This window comes from Polyodon spathula, chromosome 10, assembly GCF_017654505.1.
Source record: "Polyodon spathula isolate WHYD16114869_AA chromosome 10, ASM1765450v1, whole genome shotgun sequence".
NCBI classification, from domain to species: Eukaryota; Metazoa; Chordata; class Actinopteri; order Acipenseriformes; family Polyodontidae; genus Polyodon; species Polyodon spathula.
In genome coordinates this window covers 36997934-37017506 of record NC_054543.1, presented here as the reverse complement: position 1 = coordinate 37017506, position 19573 = coordinate 36997934, and the positions used below count along the sequence as shown (strand labels likewise).

General features: G+C 33.5%; 1 protein-coding gene across 2 annotated transcripts in view; it reads left to right on the top strand.

Annotated features, from left to right (window-relative positions):
* Nucleotides 1-18990, top strand: part of erich2 (glutamate-rich 2) — an 18994-nt gene extending 4 nt beyond the window's left edge. The window contains exons 1-14 of one of the 2 annotated variants that reach the window (XM_041260616.1): nt 1-207; nt 311-353; nt 1058-1091; nt 3056-3092; nt 3483-3519; nt 3696-3735; nt 4093-4126; nt 5479-5574; nt 6656-6768; nt 7754-7840; nt 8734-8933; nt 13326-13383; nt 14803-14874; nt 17807-18990. The exon at nt 1-207 is cut by the window's left edge and continues 4 nt beyond it. In XM_041260616.1, coding sequence (XP_041116550.1) covers nt 200-207; nt 311-353; nt 1058-1091; nt 3056-3092; nt 3483-3519; nt 3696-3735; nt 4093-4126; nt 5479-5574; nt 6656-6768; nt 7754-7840; nt 8734-8933; nt 13326-13383; nt 14803-14874; nt 17807-17964 — 1017 coding nt within the window. In that variant the 5' untranslated portion in view covers nt 1-199 and the 3' untranslated portion in view covers nt 17965-18990. The remainder of the gene's footprint in view (nt 208-310; nt 354-1057; nt 1092-3055; nt 3093-3482; nt 3520-3695; nt 3736-4092; nt 4127-5478; nt 5575-6655; nt 6769-7753; nt 7841-8733; nt 8934-13325; nt 13384-14802; nt 14875-17806) is intronic. The other variant, XM_041260617.1, reaches the window with a different exon arrangement.
* The last annotated feature ends 583 nt before the right edge of the window (nt 18991-19573 follow it).

Here is a 19573-nt window from a genome sequence, read left to right as displayed (position 1 = left end):
GTTTCCTATCGTGTTACTTTCCAAGTGACAATCAACAACAACAAAAAAAAGATAATTGTTTCTCGTTTCTTAGCGATATTTTTGTCAGTGGGAAATTGTAACTATCTATATAAAAGAGAAAACTTCAACTAAATGTAAAATTAGGCTAAACGTGTGAGTTGTGGTTCTTATTTCATACGAGAAACAAGCACGTTGTGAAATGCACAGGTACCCAATGAGTTTTTATTAAACATCGTTTTAATATTAAACTGTTTATACAAGCTCGCGGTATGTTATTTTGTGTTGTGATTATGGTTCTTGTTTTGCTTAGGTTACAACGCGTTGAAAAATCTCCAAGAACTCAATCAGCTATGGTAAACTATCGTTTTGTTCGTCCTGGTTGCTGAGCTGCAACATTTGAATTAGAATGATTGTGGACATGCTAGCAAATTATTTATTTCCAAGTTGTAAGTGTGAGATATTATCCAGGGCAGAGAGAGAAGGTTTATGTGAAAAGTTTAACAACTGTCAGAAATGTCGGTTTAACTACTGTTGTTTTATTTAGTTTCGTATGTAATTTTGTACAGTTATATTACTTTTAATATTGCTGTCATGTTGACTGCAGGGCCACTTGTTTACAAGGGTGACATGTAAATTATAGCACTATCCTACCCCTTGTGCTATTATTTAAAATAAAAAGTTTTTTTTTTCAAATACATCACTCAAAAAACAACAGTCAGCTTTAACCATAGTAAAAGATATGTCATTGAATAATGTTTTGACATTTTTTTAACTAAGCTCAGAACTATGTAGCTCATGTAGAACGAAAGTTATTGATAGAAATGTGTTATTTGTGACCCAAACAGTGTGATCTCATATCTTGAAAGTCGTGTGATACTGTGGGCGCATGCAGATTGGTATAATTTGTTTTCGCTGGACCCACTCCACATAAGAGATGATGAGTCAATGAAATGGACCCTAGTGTGTTGATTTCAAATTGAATAACTCTTTATTGGTTTATGTTTTAAAGCACCATCATTAAATTGCTGATTGATGATCCCCAGCTTTTTATTTTCAGGTTTCAGGACAGCTTGAGGTTTTGGGTTCAGAAGGTTTGTATTTATTTAAAATGATAATACCTTTACTAGTTTTTAATATGGCCCATGGTAAAACCTGGTATGAATCTGACTGCTATACAATGGGAGTCTTTTTCCACCCCTTTATGCAAATTAGCATTAAATAAATATAGTTATGCCAACTTTGACTACTGGTGTCACCATGGAAGACACCTGGATGCCAGATGGATCATATACTATTTGAAAGTGCAAATTATTATCAGACTGCTTTAACTGTAAGGTGGTTATAATGTGCCACTTTGAAATGTGGTGTGTTTGCCAGACTGTAGTATGCATTTAACATGTACGAGTGCTGAGAGGAAGATCGTTGGTTAAGGGAGGATATAGATTGTCAGTCGCAAGCACCCCAACCCTCTAAAACTAAGGACTACTGTGGATTGCTAAAGAATAGTGGAAAATCCTCATTCTATCTACACTGCCACCTATTGATTTTGTTTTTTTAATATAGCCTTCATTAGTCCAATAAAAGTTGTGTATTGTTACTATTGTCCTGAACAAGCTGAGGAATGTAATCTTTCTAAGCCTCGCTGAATTTAGGCTCCTGAAAACATATGAATGATCATTTATTTTTCTAAGTGATCTATTTTATGAGGATTTATGATTAAGCTACACCTTACTCTCTGTAATATACAGTATATGCCTCCCTTTATTTATGATTATATAACTTGAAAAGGAGGGTGAACATTTGTTTTCTGCTTACAGATCACCAATTAAACTGTTTTTTTTTGTTTGTTTGTTTTTTTTTTTTTTTTTTTTTTTAATCAAAAGGCAGTGTAGTGTACTGGCTGTAAGACGTGCCTGCAACAGTGGGGTTATAACACGAGTCAGATGCAGGTTTTGTAAAGCGATCCTTTTGTGTTGAATAATCAGATACAATGATTGAATGATTGTTAAAACAGAGGTTCCCAACCAGTCTTGGCTTGTATCCCCCCCCCCCCTTTAGAAATGTGAAATTTAGTTTTCCTTTCAGTCATTCTTTGTTAAATGAAGACTACAAATGTACCATAGAACTGATGTCAAGGTAGTTAGTGATGCATTTGAAATTACACAAAGCACCTAACAGTAGCATTCATTATATTGATTCCCTTGCCTTGGGAGCTTTGTTTTGTGAGGTGTCATGGTAACAATAATTCTAAATGGTAATTAATTCTGATTTGCTGCAATGTCAAAGCAGTAAATTGTTGAAATGTCTGCACTACTAGGTACTAGGTGTATTATGACATTTGTATAGTTTTCACTATTGCTCTATCTAGCTGGCGCCCAGCTTCAGTGCCTCTGTTGTTAAAGTATTTTTGTTTCCTGACCCTGAGAAATCTTGTGGTATTGTGACCTATACACCATGTTGACTCCACCCAATTCTGTATTGTACCCAGGCTACAGAAAAAAAAAAAAAAAAAAAAATAGTAATCATTCAGAATGGTTTCAAGCATCTTAAAAAGATGAGAGAGGTGTTAAAAATTGAAATTTTTAGCTAAATGTTCTTTAGTTCACATGTATTCCTTATTCAAAGACTGTTTGGTAGAATAATTGTGTTTTTGTTAATATCTAATGATACATGCCTTTATTACAATATGAAGCATTATAATGATGCACAATTTCTTATTCCTAGAAATATTAATCAGTGTGTATTTTTTTGTATTTTAAACTTTCATTTTTCAATGAAAGCGTGAAAGAAAAAAGGTGCATTAGTTTAACGCATTTGAAACGTTTTCAATGAATTGCGTGCAAAGAGAAGCAGGTGCACTGTTCAGAATACCTTGTTATTATTTAAACACTTCTCCAGTGTACTGGCTACAGAGCAATTATCAAGTGTGTAATTATTATTTTTCTCTCCTGTAGGTAACCAGTTTTGTTTTACCATCTCATATCCATAACATTTTAATTAAATAAAAAAATAAGGTATTTACAAATATGTAAAATAATGACTTTTTAAATCTTAGATGGGATCATTGTGGAAACATTTGGAATACAATCAAGGTAAATTGAATAGTTATGTATAAATCTTACAGAGTGCCTAGTAAACATCTTTTACTTTAGTTTTTTTTTGTTGTTGTAAAAAATAATGAATGTAATTATTTATACGTTGATAAAGTGGACCATTATACAGTATCATTATGTATTTTGACCAAAATATCTTTAACATTATATGTCTTGGGGTAGGGGTTGTTTTCAAGAGGCAATACAGTAGGTGTATATATATATATATATATGGTATGTGTGTGTATATAATATATAAGGGCGCTGGCTCTTTGAGCTTATATATATATATTATATATATATATATATATATATATATATATATATATATATATAATATATATATAATTAAAGTTTGTAAAAGTCAGTAATTAAAATAATTTTTTCTAGGCAGCATTTCTCTGAAGAGGCATCATGTTTAAAGAAGGTAAGCACTTGTTAGTCACAATTTGTTTTACAGAATGCTTTTAGAATGAGATCTGTCTACAGCTTTTATTGGCCATTCATTCTTGTATTCTTGTAGCCGTTTATTTTAACCAAAGCTTTAATATGTCAATATTCCTGACCACATATATGGATTAAAATTTTTTTGTCTTTGTTCAGGCATCTGTAAATGGGAAATTACAAGTTCTTGAACGTGGAGGTATATGAATTTGTATGTTTTTTTTTTTTTTTTTTTTTTTTTTTTTATATTTACTAGAGATACTCTGTATTAAATTGAACTTTTCAATCCTGTTTTTTTCTTATGCTTGTCGTATAATGTAAAAATGGTGTAAGTGACAATTTATATAAACAGTGCTGTTCTTCATCTTGAATATATGATTACTTAATTGGAAAACAGAAATGTTATACAATATTTGTTTCATTACATTTTGAATCCTAAGAACACATTTTTAAGAAAGTAAAAGCAATGACTTGACTTACACGATATTCATGAAATGTTTTTTTTGTTTGTTTGTTTGTTTTGTTTTTTTGTGCTTGTGTGCTCTTTTAATTCCAGAAGCTGTAGCTGTTGAGCCAGTTGAAACGTCACGGTATGAAAATCCTAGTTTTTTCAAACACCAAATACCATTTCTGGCATGTTGGTCCTTGGAAAATGTTTAACATGAAAATATATTGTCATTTGCATATTTTACTACATTTAATAAAACTTGTTGGTATATTTTATATGGTGTAATTTAAATGTCTTCACAGTAACAGCTGGAATTCAATCTTATAGATTTAAAATAAATTGCAAAGCTAAACCCATAATTGGTCTTATCAACAAAAAGCATTAATTACTACTCAGTTTCCTTATGTTGCTCATACTTATTAAGAATTCAAGAGTGCTTTAAAACATAGACTACATACAGTTATATTAAATGTTTATCCCGGGGTCTCTTTGTAAAATAACAAACTACTGTAGAAAGAGAAAAGATCTTAAAGATCTTTTTTTTTTTTTTTGTCAACATCTGCGTGATGTGCCATTTTATTTGGAAAACAACTCAAACAAAGCTCATTCATTGTACATGTATACACATGTATTAAAAAATATAATCGTAAAAGGATATTTCAATTAGCTGCACCTACTGTTAACTATACTGTATTTAAATACAAATTTTATATTGTAACCCTGTACTGCTCTGTAACCTGTAAGTGGCCTTAGATAAAGGTGTTTGCAAATAAATAAAATAATAATAATAATAATAATAAATAATAATAATAATAATAATAATAATAATATAGTGGAAATAAGATTAGTATAAAAATATCATTGTGGGAAGTTTATTTACACTTTTATGTCTGTTTTCCCATGCTCAATGGAACCTATTTGTATTACAATTTGTGTTAAAATGTAATTGTGTATGTTCTATTCAGTGATTATTTTAGTTTTAATAAATTGAAAAATAGTAAATAATTGTAGTGTTTAAAGCAGTTAGTACAACAATAGTAATATTTTCTCAGTGTAGCAATGGACATAATAGACCAATAATAGATAATAATAGACAAATAAGCTTTGTCAACAACTGATGGGCTTTAAACCTTTCCAGAAACCCTTGGTTATTAAATGCTTTGTGTCCTGAAATTATTGAGACTGATGGAAGTCTAAGCATGGCTGTAAATAATGTGCTTCACAAATACAGAAATGTTTTACAGTGCAGTATTTCAGTTCTGCTTTGAATGTGACTTTCAAGGACATGGCTGTAAGACTGTACAGTACATTGTAAACACTTGATTACAAAAACCATTTTTTTGAATGTTAATATTGTTGTTATTGTAATTTTAATCTGGAAAACACTATTATGCATGTGAATGCTCTGCTATGCTTCAAAACAAGCTATAGTACATATATATGTATATTCAGTCTGTTGCATTTTGCTAATATATTAAACATGCTCTTCTCTAGACCTGGCAGTACTGGATCCAGAAGTTCAGCAGGCAGGAGAAATCTCATTCCAACTAAGCAAATATCATTAAGTGCAGCAAAAGCTAGTTCAAAAAAGTAAGAATTGCACATAAAACTTGGTGTCTTCCTTTTACAGAACTACTTTGTATCAAAACCATTTTTTAAAGAAATTTCCCAACACAATACTGTACTGTGAATTAGTGCAAGAAAACCTCTAGTAGAAAATATAGTTTGACGCTTTAATTCTAATATTCAAGTAGAACTAAAAAATCTACTCGACTCTCTTTTGCTCTTTACAGAAGATACTAGATTTATGGTCTTGTAAAAGATCACATTAGTTTCAAGAGGAAGACGTTTGTTATAGATCCATAGACTTTCAATAAACTAAGGCTTGTTTATCATAGAGCATAAACAGCCACATAAGATTGAGAGTTGGTCAAGATACCCCATTTGTGATAAAAACGTGGTCTATAGGGTTATAGGACAGTGAAGGTGTGTGCATGAGGGAATATGGGTAGAAGTTGAAGTGAATGGACAGTACAGAAAGCCAACATAGTCACAGTCCTATAACAATAATATATTGCTTTATTGATAATATACAAGTAAAAAAATGCAGCTATATTTATTTTCTATTCTTGACCAACCTTTATTTAGTCAATTGTGATTTTCATAAACAAGAGGGGGAAAAAGGTTGATAAGAGAATACCATTAAGAAATAGGTGGCCGATTTTAAGATGACATTGTTTTGATTTGACTTTGCAGTTGAAAGGAATTTTGACAGGTGTCTGTGGTATGGTTTTATTTTCTTTTTACAGTAGATGACATTAACCATACTGATGCTGGGAATAAAGCACACTAGAAATCAATATGGTACGGTTGATGTCATCAACATTTTTTTGGTTTTTTTGTGATGTGTGGTGTACAGCAGACAACATGTGTGCATTGAATGGCTGAGTGATCCTTATTCTTCTATATTTTTTGGATACACAAGAAGCAGAGCATTCCATTGCAAGTGTATTGTGGACAACTTTTTCATTCTGAATAGGGTAGTTTGTTTTTTATAAACAGCTCTGCCTGTCAGAAATGGTCCAAACCGATCCAATATGAAAGTACTTAAAAATGTCCAATGGGAAAGCACAAAATGTTCTGTAAACTACCACTTTCTATATCATTACAGGAATGGAAAATATCCAGACTTTGCCAGAACCAAAAAGCCAGTTGTGGTGGTGGGCACCAACACAAAACCACTAGAGAGTGGCCCTGAAAACACAAGTGTCATTACTGTTACTGGTATGCATTTTATAATTTTATATGATTTTGTAGAGGCTTGGTGGACCAGTGGTTAAAGAAGGGGCTTGTTACCAGGAGGTTCCAGGTTCAGTCGTAGTCACTGATTGTGATTATGCGTGACCCTGAGCAAGTCACTTAACCTCCTTGTGCTCCATCCTTTGTATGAGACAGTAAACCAAGGTCCTATGGTAAGTGACTCTGCAGCAGCAGTTGTGATGTATAGTTCACCCCCAAATCTCTAAGTTACTTTGGATAAAAGCATCTGCTAAATGACTAAATAATAATATACATTTCGTTGTTTTAATCACACTTTAGTGCCTTTACATTTGGTACATATTCAAGGGTGCTGGAACTAGAGGTGCTGGGGGTGCGGCAGCACCCTCCTTGGCTTTGCATGGCTTCTATCATATACAGGGGTTACAATTTTGTTCATTGGCTTTCAGCACCCCCACTTTAAAAATTGTTACAGTGCCACTGTACATAGCTATATTCTGTGACTCTTAGTCATGTTCCTTTACCTGTGCTGTCCTTGTTTTGGAAAGTCTGCTTTTAAGAGCCACACAATTCTGAACATGTTCACAACATGAAAATACATGCTGCACAAGTGTGTAGAGATCAAACTAGACGTTTGCTCTAGTTGTAAATGTTGCTAAAAAGTTTAAGGGTTTGGACACTAAAGTCACAATGAAAATGACACTTTGTTGTTTTTTTTTCCTTGCAGTCTTTGCTCTTCGTCCTTATTAGTCCTTTCAGCCAAAAGCATTTTTTTTCCAGTTTTCTGTGTTATTTGAAAAAAATATATATATATTAATAATTCTGTTCTCAGTGAAGTTCTGTGTAAATCAAAAATATATAGTTGTGGAGGGGTGAGTGCCTAATAAACAATATAACAATTAACAGGTGTTTGATATTTCTTCACTGTATTTTCTTGATATGCCTGTTTCATCTCACAATTAAAAATATATATATATTTCTGATTTTACAGAGCTTCATTCGGACAAAAGACTTCCAACTGCTGTGAAAAAGACGTGTGCAGTAACGAAAAAGCAGCACATTGAACCAGAGCTTAAAGGTACCACAATAAAGTATCTACCTCTTATACAAGGACATAATCTAGTATGTGTATGCATTTGTCAAAAAAAGTAATCTGTTGAATAGTTTTGGATTAAACAATTTCCATTCTCTGTGTTTTTACATGAAGAGACAGTGAAACAAAAGTCATGCACCTGTGACTGTTACCAAGAAAAAACCTTTCACCTTAAAGCGCCAAACACATCTGCAGCACTACAAAGTTTAGACAATTTACAGACTTTATTATGCAGTTTAAAAATGTGAAATGTTTTAAGTAATACAATTAATTGGGAATGGATGTAAAATCCTGATTTGCTGTACCGTACTTAACATTGAAAGTGTCACGACACTTCAGTAATTGCTTATTTGTATTAGCAATCCAAAAAAATCCAATATAAGTGTAGCTGTCATGTCTACATCTGACTCACAGCTTTTTTCCTGGTACTTATAATCAACATGACTGAGCAGTCATTTTAATATCTCAACATACAGCTTATTATTTCAAATGCTGAAACCATTCTGCTGTCCACTTTGATGTTTAATATTTAGCGAAGGGGGTACATAACTTTTTACCAAACAACATGAGGAAGAGATTCTGTGAGTCATTGAACAAATATTAGGACTCTATTCCATGGTTTACATAACTAGCATCACAACTGCATCAGTGAATTACAATGTTTAAATCTATCAATCTTTTGTGCTTGGAAAAAAGCATTTCAGTAAAACACAATACAGTGCTGGTATTCTAGCATCAATTGATGATTTGGAAGCTCTTGTACGTTATCTTTCTATTAACTCAATAAAAACCATAAATATACACATCAATTCAACACTATGTTGCACTCTGTGTTGTATTTTCATAAGCAAATTTTAATATTTTTTTTTCTTTTTCAGATCATTTAGACATTAAGGAACACGAGGGGACAGTTACCATTCAGTCTTCCATCAATATTCTATCATCACATTCAGTGCAGAATGTCAACTGGAATTCCAACAAGCCTGGAGAAAGTTCAGAGGAGGAGGGTAATGACAGTGAAGACGAGGCACAAAGTGAGGATGAAGATAACAAAGCACCCATTGAGCTGCTTGGAGAGGTAAATGCCTTTTATACATTTGATGAAAAGGGATAACTAAATTAATAAATAACATTGCAGAAAGTGCAAAGAATAAAGTTTAAATATATGCATCCATCATCCTTAGAGTAAGTAGCGGGGTTTGGAATTATACGTCCCCACATGTTGCTAAAACTGTTTAAATAATGTACCTATAATTTATTTTTATTGTTAACATCTTTACAACTTTTTACACTTCTAGCTTTAAAGCCTGGTTCAAAGATCTTTTTAAAATGGCCACTCTAGTGCACTGATAGTGTAAGGATTATTACCCACATTGTCAAACAGGTAACACAGCAGTAACATGATCCATGATGTGATATGGAACAGAAAAGTCAGAGCACTTATGTTTTTATTTTATTTTTTAAATTGCTCTTCCAGCAGTAATTTAGAGGCCAGATCTCCAAACCCAGTGCACTCGAGCGGCCATTTTGAAAAGAGCTTTGAAACAGACTTTAAAGTTGTAAGTGTAAAAAATTGTCAGGATGTTAACAACGAAAACACCCCGCTACTTACTCTTTAAGGTTACTGTGTAATAAACGAGATTGCCTTCACACCAAAAGTGAAACCAGGAACGAATTCACCTAACTCCCAAATTAATCCTACCCACTGAGTTAGTTTAGATACCAAATTAATTACTTCAGGAGTAAATCTTGAAGCAATGTGTCTGTAGGCAAGTACAGCACAGTAAAATAATTAACAAATTGAGAAATTAATATAGAAAAAGATTTAGGATTTCCAGAGTAATTCACTTTAACATGTTTTAAGTTTAAGTATTAATTAAAATTGAATAAATTAATTGCATAACACAAAACAAAGTTTGTCCTCATTTTCCCTTGTCTACACAGTTATTGACTACCATCTGACAGTTTGATTTATTATAGAACCTATCATGATCAAATCAACTAAAACCACTCCTATTTTAATCTGTGATTATTTCTCATATATATATATATTATCCATATTGTAATCCTGGGCAAGATTTAACCTCCTATTTAAACTTAACAAACAAATACATCTCCTAATGTACACCAGTAGATAGCTGAGTCAGACTGATTAGGTTTAAAGGTGCAATTTTGTGAGAATGGACAGGCATAAACAATTAGCGAACCACTCCACCTTAAATCCATTGATTTATAGTTGTCTGGAGGAAGAATTAATAAAACCTATATATACTGTGTGTGTGTATATATATATATATATATATATATATATATATATATATATATATATATATATATGTATATATATATAAAAAGAAACCAAAACAACCAGTCCAGTGAGTAAAACCTATTTTTTAAATTTTTTAAAAATTGAACCATAAATTTGGAACAGTGATGTGAGCAGAACCATCCTCCGTAAAACACATGTCAAAGCTGCATTGGAGTATTTCACATCAAATTAATTGTGATGAGTTTCCAGAAGAACTCAAAGTTATGTAGCAACTTGTGCGTAATAGATTACGCTGGACACAGGCATATTTGGAAACTGTTCAGCGGGACACTCGTCTCCGGGGGGTGGGGCAGGGGCTCATACGCATCATACGCATGGGAGGAGTCATACGCAAAAAACACTCATTATCATATAATAGACATATCCCCCCAACTCAACATGATACGACCATCATGACAGTAAAAATAGACATAATGATGCGTTCTTACCTTTGTATAAGTTAGTGATCAGCAGATGTGTCAGCCGCATGAAGAGCACAGCATGTGGTTTTCACTTGTGCAGAATAAATTATTTTTCTATGGCTAAATATCGGGACTTTCTTCCAATGCACCGGAACGCAGGACATTTGCATAGAGGGACTGTTGGCATGTATGCACAGCTATATTAAGATTTTAAAAGATGGCATCAATGAAAGACAAATGCTGTATCTAAACGAGATTGGGTCTTTACTTCAAAAGTACTTAAAAAAAAAAAAAAAAAAAAAAAACAATAACTGCAATTGTAAAGTTTTTTTTTTAATTTTTAGTAATTGTACAGTAAGTATTCTGTTGTTAACCCAGTGTTTTTTAATGTACATATTAAAGATATAATACATATTTGAAGTTGAAACATTGACCAAATATTATAATGTCAAGATGAAGGCCATTACATTGGTTTAATTTACCACAATAACAATAGGACAATTTTAACATTGTGCACTGTGCTTGGCTGATGAGTGCTCCAACCCAATGACATTGAACTTTATTTTTCCAGTGAAAAAATATTGTTGATATTTTGAAACTAGGTACTAAAATAGAATTTGGATCTTGCATTCATATCTAATTGAATTGGACATTTCCAGCTGGATTACACACTTCTAATACGGTATTGTGAGAAAAAATCTGACCTATGCATAAAAGATTTATCACTAGATTTTCAAAAAAAAGTGTATTTGATATAAAAGAAAATGCAATGATGAGTTATCGGCTCAAAAAACCCACTTTCTATTAAGTTTGTTTCATGTTTTTCACCTCATCCCAGTTACCTCAGTCTTCTATCCCAAATTCCCTGACACACAGAGGTCATCAAAAACCCTGACTAGTTTTGTTAATTCTCAATCAAGATCTAAAAAAGACAAGCTGACTTCCACTTCACTGACGTTAAAAAACAGCTCCATCCAAATAAAGGAAATGCAATCCTGTTTCATATTGCAGCAAGGGCATATTGTATGCTAAAGACTGAATAAGATTAATACAGGAGCATCTTTGGCAGACACTATATACATTTAGACTGGTTGCCAAGGCTCTTGATAAGCTACTAAATTCTCTTCCCCAAAACATCCACCAGCCCCCAATTTAATGTCATGCTCCCTATTTTGACCAGACTCCTGAACTCGAAGCAAATCAGACGTAAAACTTAGTTTCTGGGTTTACATAATTTACAGATTCAGTAAGATGAGGTTTGGATTCTTAACTCCAAAATGTAGTAAATACTAACATTGTTTGAATTTGAAAGTGTAACCATCATTTAACTATTTGTTTTACTTTATGTTTTCACCATCAAAGGATATGTCGTTTTAATATTGTTTCTTAAACTCCAGGGTTGCCATTGTATCTCTCAGTTCTGATACACAGCACATAACATGACAAACCTCGTCAACAACAGCAAACAAATTGCAGAACACTGCATGCCCTTAGATTGTCAGTAGCACCTCAAGAGAAAAGCATCATGCATATTAACTGTGTGTTTTTATATTCTTTGCAGTGGATGTGTATGTTATGGCATAACTGTTTCTTCTCTGTTGCTGCCTGTGATATCACTTGAGATCTGTGTTTTAGTTATGCAGATATAAACCCAACACTCCTTCAACTTTAGAAATGAAATATTCTGCCACACTGTGGGGCTGTACTACTGAGGGATAGACCTGGAAAATAACCACATTGATTTTCATGTGTTCATTTCAGTTTAAAAGAAATCTGGTAACTTTAATTAGCCCCAGGACACAAGTAAATACTAAGTTTGCTATTCATTGTAGCAACTTATTTTTCCCTAAGTTTAGTTATCCCAAAAGGTAAAGTAAGTAATACGTAAACTTCAATAATTTGCCTTCAATAGTCCTGCATTTTTTTCATATCATGCAAATGTGAAGAGTGTACTTTTCTTTTCTAAAATGGCATGAGCGCTAAGCCTGTGCCATTTATTTTTCAACATATCAGCAATCACGTGATTGTTGAGGTGAATATTTTTGCTGAAACAATAGCACAATAACACAGTAATGTTTCTTCTTTTTTTCACCTGATTTTAGTCAGCATTGCTTTAATAATGACTATGTGTTGCAACATAAGGATTCTCTTTAATATACTTAGGGTAGGAAGTTAGAACATATTAGTCATAGCCCACTTTCTGTAGATTTCATTGTTCAATCAAAAAATAATGGTCTTTAGGTTGCATAAACATGTTTTTAGCACAGAGATGCTTTAACCCTACTTCTGTCCATCATTATTTTTTTTTAAACAAACAGTTATGTCTTTAGTTGCTACCAGGGCTGCAGCTGTCAATCAATCAACAGCTACTGCTATTTTGAACAGCTCATTTGTTAGCATTCAAGTGGCTTGAATTGACTTTAAGTTATGTTTTTATGTTTTCAGCAAATAGGAAAAAAACAGGTTTATTTGGTTGACTCATCCTGCCAGAAATATCAAAACACGACTGAGTTTGATATTGTAAAATGTTCAACAACATGTAGTTGTATACTGTACATAAAATGTAATAATTTTATTTAGAAATGAACATACAATCAAGATTGCTCATTTAACAAAAGCACATGTACATCGAATGGATTAGATATGTAAGAAATGCGTGTTTCATGTTAAATGTTCATTGTAATAAATTATTATATAATTATATAAATGAAGGTTGTTTTTTTTATTCATTAAATTTCAGTTCCTGCAATCAATAATGGAGAAGAATTATACCCTAGCAAGCAAACTTTGTCAGATGAGTAAGTTACCACAATTTTTGACTAATTTGCAGATCTGTTTTAAAGTATTTTGTTTTAGTATTTCAATGCCTTTTACAATGTGAATGATATGTTTGTTGTGTGATTTAAAACATGTTGTTTACTGTATGATTGGTCTGTCAGAATATATTCAACACTCCATCAGTCTTTTTGACACGCTGATAACAATCTGAAAAACGTTGTGTTTTCCAGGCCTTGGGCATAACATTAATCAATCTGTTTTCAAGTGACCGATAAATTATGAAGTCTATATAATAAATTATGTAATATCTATATAATGGTCAACAATAAAGGAAGTCATAACTGGCAGTATACTCTTTATATATATATATATATATATATATATATATATATATATATATATAGATAGATAGATAGATAGATAGATAGATAGATAGATAGATAGATAGATAGATAATTTTTTCTTTTTTTTTTTTTTAATGGGTGTACATAAGGTTTAAATTATTTTAAAAAATCTGGACGTTTCAAACAAAGTACACTACAGTCAGCACTCGGATATCCGTTATCCAGATACATGTCAGTTGCATTTTACCGCCGTTGTTTAAGAATAAAATCAATCCTCATGATATACAACAATATAACAAAATGAATGCACTTGCCTGTCACACGCGATTTCCGACTCTGTCACCAGTTTTCTGATACAAAGCCCATCTCTTCAGTGTTACAATGTTCTTGTTTAACTATCATAGCTCGCTTTTTTATTTCTACACGTATGTCAAGTCAGTCTGTCTTTATTGCGCTTTTTTTTCTTCAGTTGCTTTTGTGCATTTTCATTTGCAGGTGAACTGTGACATTAGGGCCTTATAGAGCCCTATATTCTGCAATTTTAAATACTGACTTTGAATACTGTTTTAACTCTGGAAAATTGTGCTTTTTTATCTTTTGCTAAATTGTATTACCTTTTTTGGTAATACAATACATTTTGCGCAGTTCTGTGTATAGGTAACATTTTGATTTAATTTTGCTGTTGGGTCGAAAAAACAGACAAGGGTTGGAACGGGCCAAATTGAAATAAATAAATACACATCACATGCGTTTAACCGTCACTGAATTTTATATTGTTGGACATGTGCGTGCTGACTGTACACAATACATTTCTCGTTGCAGTACAAAAGATTGCATAGCTTGCATCTTGGATAAGATTAGGTTATTGTTATGTATTTAGAAAATGGGTTATAACTACTAAAATGTGACTTAATGGGATTAATTTAGTTTACTTTAGATTACTTTACTGTTAACACATTTAAGGGAAATTGTTGAATCCTGCTACTCTTTGTGTCTTATATTTATCAAATGCATTTTTTATAGTGCCCTTCTCATTTGCCAGGGGGCTGCAGAGAGATTAATTTCATTTCTCCTTTTCTGATATTCTACCCACAGTTCTTATTTATGAGCCTGATAACCCAGAGGCTAAACAATTTATTCCCCTTATTGATGAGAAGCTGCTGATAGGTAAGCCTGAGTAACTGTTATCTTAGCCCTTATAGATCAAATAATATTTCACCTTCTGAGATTTGTCCTATTGTATCCATGGGTTTACATTTTTTATTGTTTCATTTTTTCATAATTTCGCTATCATGAAAAGGACTTTTTATCCTCAGTCTTTTACTGTTATGCACCCTGAAACAGAGTCATTTACATTTTTATGAGAAATTTAAAAGATTATGTTTTTGCATATTTTAATGAGCAAAACGGGGGTGTTTGCGCTTCAACCTGTGTAGCTTTGAATTTTTCTTATTCTTACTGTGATTGGTGCAAAGACAACAGGGCTAGCCAGAGATTGGATAATAATGCTTGCTGGGTTGTTTTTAATTGTGTACAGTTTCCTAGTAACTAAAGACCTTGTATTCTAGGAGATATAGTTGTTAGTGGAAGCTTTAGGGGAGGCAAACAAGCTGTGTAGCAAAAATTGCTATGCATATTTTGGATCTTTTAATGCATAAAAATGGCAGGTACAAAGCTTATCTGGACCGTTGCTTAAAAATAATAATAAAAAAAAGTAATTTTACATTCAGTACAAATCTAATTGGCTAATACTCACAGTAACTTAAGTGGCTTGAGATAGAGGTGAGGTCAGTAAGAGCAATGCAGAGGCGCACAGATATGCATCCGTTAAAACAGAACACTAATATTAATAATATGTTCATCTTGGAGAATACCAACACACATATCACTTAAATACTGTGTGCTTTCTGCTAGTCAGTAGTATGCTACAGAACAGCACGAATATACGTTGACTTGTACGTGTTTTTAAAAAACATTATATAATGTTTCACCCGTAATATTTTTAATCAGCTGGAAAACCGACTTAACAAAAGTGGTCTTTGTAGTAATGGTACTCATTAATCTTTTTCTTTGTCTTTGTGAAGTGCGATTTTTCTAAACTTATTACTAGCCGTACAGATGGGAAAGATTAACGCTAGCAAAACAGCCAACTCACGCAGTTTCACTTAATTTTAGCTTCTAATAGTGTTGTGCATTTTGTTTCATTCATGCCGTTTACTGTAGCTGCTACTTACTATCACAGGGATACACCTACTGTACCCTCTCACCACACTCTCATAAGAACTATGTTGTCTCAAAAATGCACAGCATTTCCTATGTGTATGCAAGTAAGAACACAGATTGCCATATGACTTGGTGGGCCAGTCAAAATGTTCTGGTGGTCTGGATTTCGACCACAGTCTGCCTATTGACTACCCCTGGTCTAATACTCTGCAAAGCTGCGAGAAAAGGTGCAGAAATAACCTAGAAAAAAAAGTTTTCACTTGATTTCCAGCTGAATACATTCTGTTTAATGAATCATGACCTTCATACATTTTGTTTTCACCTTAAATTGATGACACATACTTTTCAATGTTTTTGTCAGGCATCCACTATTACAGAAGTCATAGGCACATTATCCAAATTGAGAAACCTGTTATCTTCACGCAGATCACGTAATGTCAGTATGCTAAGAATCTGTTTTTACATAAGCAATAGTAAATACGCTATTGCTTCTAAATGTTTCTACTTTGTTGTAAAAGGTTGGCATGTGGCTCAAGACCCTGACTATCTAGTCAGTCAACTTTTTTTTCATCAAAATACAGTTTTGTAAATGTTTGTAAGTTTTAAATGTGCTTTATAAACTATAATATTACCAGATTACTAGATTTTCTTCATTTATTTTCCCCAGGCCGTATCTATTTTGTTAAATTAATCCATACATTTTTAGTTACACTATCTTTAACGACCATGACTATAGCATTTTTCCACTTCAGATTGAAAACAAAACCTTTACCCTTGCTAAACCCTTGGATTCATCTGTATCTACTGAAAATAACACTGAGTACAGTTCACAGTTTGTGAAACTCTGGGCTCGTAAAAAGGCCTTGTAACCAGGAGGTCCCCGGTTCAAATCCCGGCTCCCTCACTGACTGAGTGTGTGACCCTGAGCAAGTCACTTGTGCTCCGTCTTTCAGGTTAGACGTTGTTGTAAGTGACTCTGCATTTGATGCATAATTCACCCACCCTAGTCTCTAAGTCGCCTTGGATAAAGACGCCTGCTAAATGAACAAATAATAATAGTAAAAAGTGCAAAGGCAAATTTAACAGTAGGTTTTTTAATGTCTCAGTTCTTGTATTCCTCTCTAAATTGGTCTCTTTGTCTGTCTTCCCCTGTCACCCCTCACTATTACTCCCAGATTGTTGCCCAAGCACAACTATCCAAATTACATTTAGACTACTACAGTATTTAGGCATAACTTCTCAACCAACTTTTACCATAAACAGTCTCTATAATAATTCACGGGCAAGTATTCATTCTGTTGTTTTTCTGTTGGGTTCTGTGTTTTTTTTTTTTCTTTTCAATGAACTGCAAATTACCAAGTAATCACTGAAATCAGTCATAACCTCAGATACTGGTTTCCATTTTGATCGGATACTAATGACCTCATGCAAATTGAAGTCCTGCTTCAGAGCATTAATCTACTGTTAATTGTTCCTGCTGTCCTCATTGCAACCCTATAAGGTTACACATTTCATCATATCTCCCCCATGGTTTTTATTAAAACAGACACCACAGAGAGGGAATCTGATATAAAAGATGTATTGTTTTTGTTACAAAAAGTAATTCCTAAATACAGGTGGTTATAATTTACAGCATGCTACATGTTTTCAATATTTTAAATATTACATCACTTGTTGCTACTTAAAATATGATAAAACTCAACCGTTAACTATGCAACAAGTTTCAGATCCTTTGCCACTTCATGTGATAATGGTATGTTTGCCATTTATTTAAAAAAAAATTGCATTAGTCATCATCTATGGTTCACATATATGAAGCTTACCATGGAAGCAAAAAAAATGTAGGTTATAAAATGTTTTTGAACTTTTATTTTAGAACAAGCAGATGAGCAGAATGAGGGAGGTGAAGGAACCGCTAGCAGTGACGAAGACAGCGATGATGAGAGCACTGACGAGAGTGGCAGCAGTGAAAGTGAAGACAGCTCTCAAGAAGAAACTGACAGTTTTTCTGATGAAGAGCAAGAAAAAATCTAAAAAAAAATAGAAATGATTGGATATAATATTTGTATATTTTATATGAAATATATAACATAATTCTATCACAGAACTCCTTGATGAAATTATTTTGTAATATTACGTGGATTTTGCAAATAAGAACGACAAGTATGTCATTGAGAAGAGAAATCAAAATGTGTACACGTTTGGTACCCAAGGTGGTGCTGGTAGTGAATGCTTTGATGCATTTTGACACCTAGAACGACGTTAATCAAACCAAAGTGGCACAGGGCTAGCCCCCTCTTACAGTAACGGTATGGTGACATCAAAAATCTAGAAGAACAACGTTCTACTCTGCACACCAAAAGTCATAAACATAGCCATTGCTTTGTTTTGTTTGTTGTTCTTAGGTTATGAGTTGATGCCCATTAAACAGAAATTATCACTGTAACAGCACTTCTTTCACAGTGTTTTCATATGCAAGACAGAATAATAGCACTTGCAGCAGGAAATATCTGCCTTTCATGAAGTGCCCTGACTCAGCTTTTTCTTGTACTATCAAAGCATGTTTTTGTTATTTGTTCTTATTCTGCTACTTCAGCCTAATGGTAATATATTGGTTCCTGGGCACATAGACCAGCAGCTCCTGCGTTGTGGTTATGGTTATTTGTTTTGGCAATCAAACAGCTGCAAACCATTTTTGTTGTGAATTAAGTATATTGAACAATTTTTAGATTGGATTGGTTAAAGTTCCTGGGCGATTGTCAGAATTTAGGTTTGAGGCTACTTAAACTATAATTGAAGCAAAACCATATGTACATATTTGATGGTGTCTACAGTATAAATATTGATCTTCTTAAAATATGTTTTGCTTTTGGTTCTTTGGTTTTGCAATTAATTAGAAATATTAAAATTAATTTGTCTTAATTGATCTTGATCTTGCTGGCAAATGGGGCATATCCTGCAGTGGTGATGACTGTCATTTAGCATCGCTCCCCAGCAAGTTAGGGATTTTTAAATTTTTTTGTTTTAATTTGAAATTGACAATTATTTTTTATTTCAACCCGGCAAACCGCCGTCTCCCCTGTGCTGACTCGGGAGAGACGAAGACAGACACACACGTCCTCCAAAACGTGTGCCGTCAGCTTTCCGCTTCTTTTCACTCTGCAGGCCCGCCATGCAGCCACGCAGCTCTGCACAACTTACAGGCAGGCCCGCAGGTGCCCGGACAGTTTACAGGAGTCACTGGTGCGCGTTGAGCTGAGAACACCCTGGCTGATCTAAGACCTCCCCACCCGGGCAGCGGCGACGCTCGGGCAAATTGTGTGCTGCCGCCTGGGACCTCCTGGTTCCAGGTATAAGGCGCATCCTGCACTCCATGCGGAATGCATTTATCGGATGTGCTACTCTGGAGCCCTAAAAACTAGCAACAACTTGATGTCCATTTACAATATCACGAGAGAAAACAGTTTTGGTTTGTCATTCTCTGGTAGCAGAAACACAGAATTACTAACCTGATTTCCTCGTTTTAAAATATTGTGGTTCTGTGACCTTTCACTTGGAAGCAACAAAGGTCACAACATTACACTTGCAATAGGAAACAAAAGACTGAGCTGTCACGTGTTCTGCATCATTCACGCTTAACGTG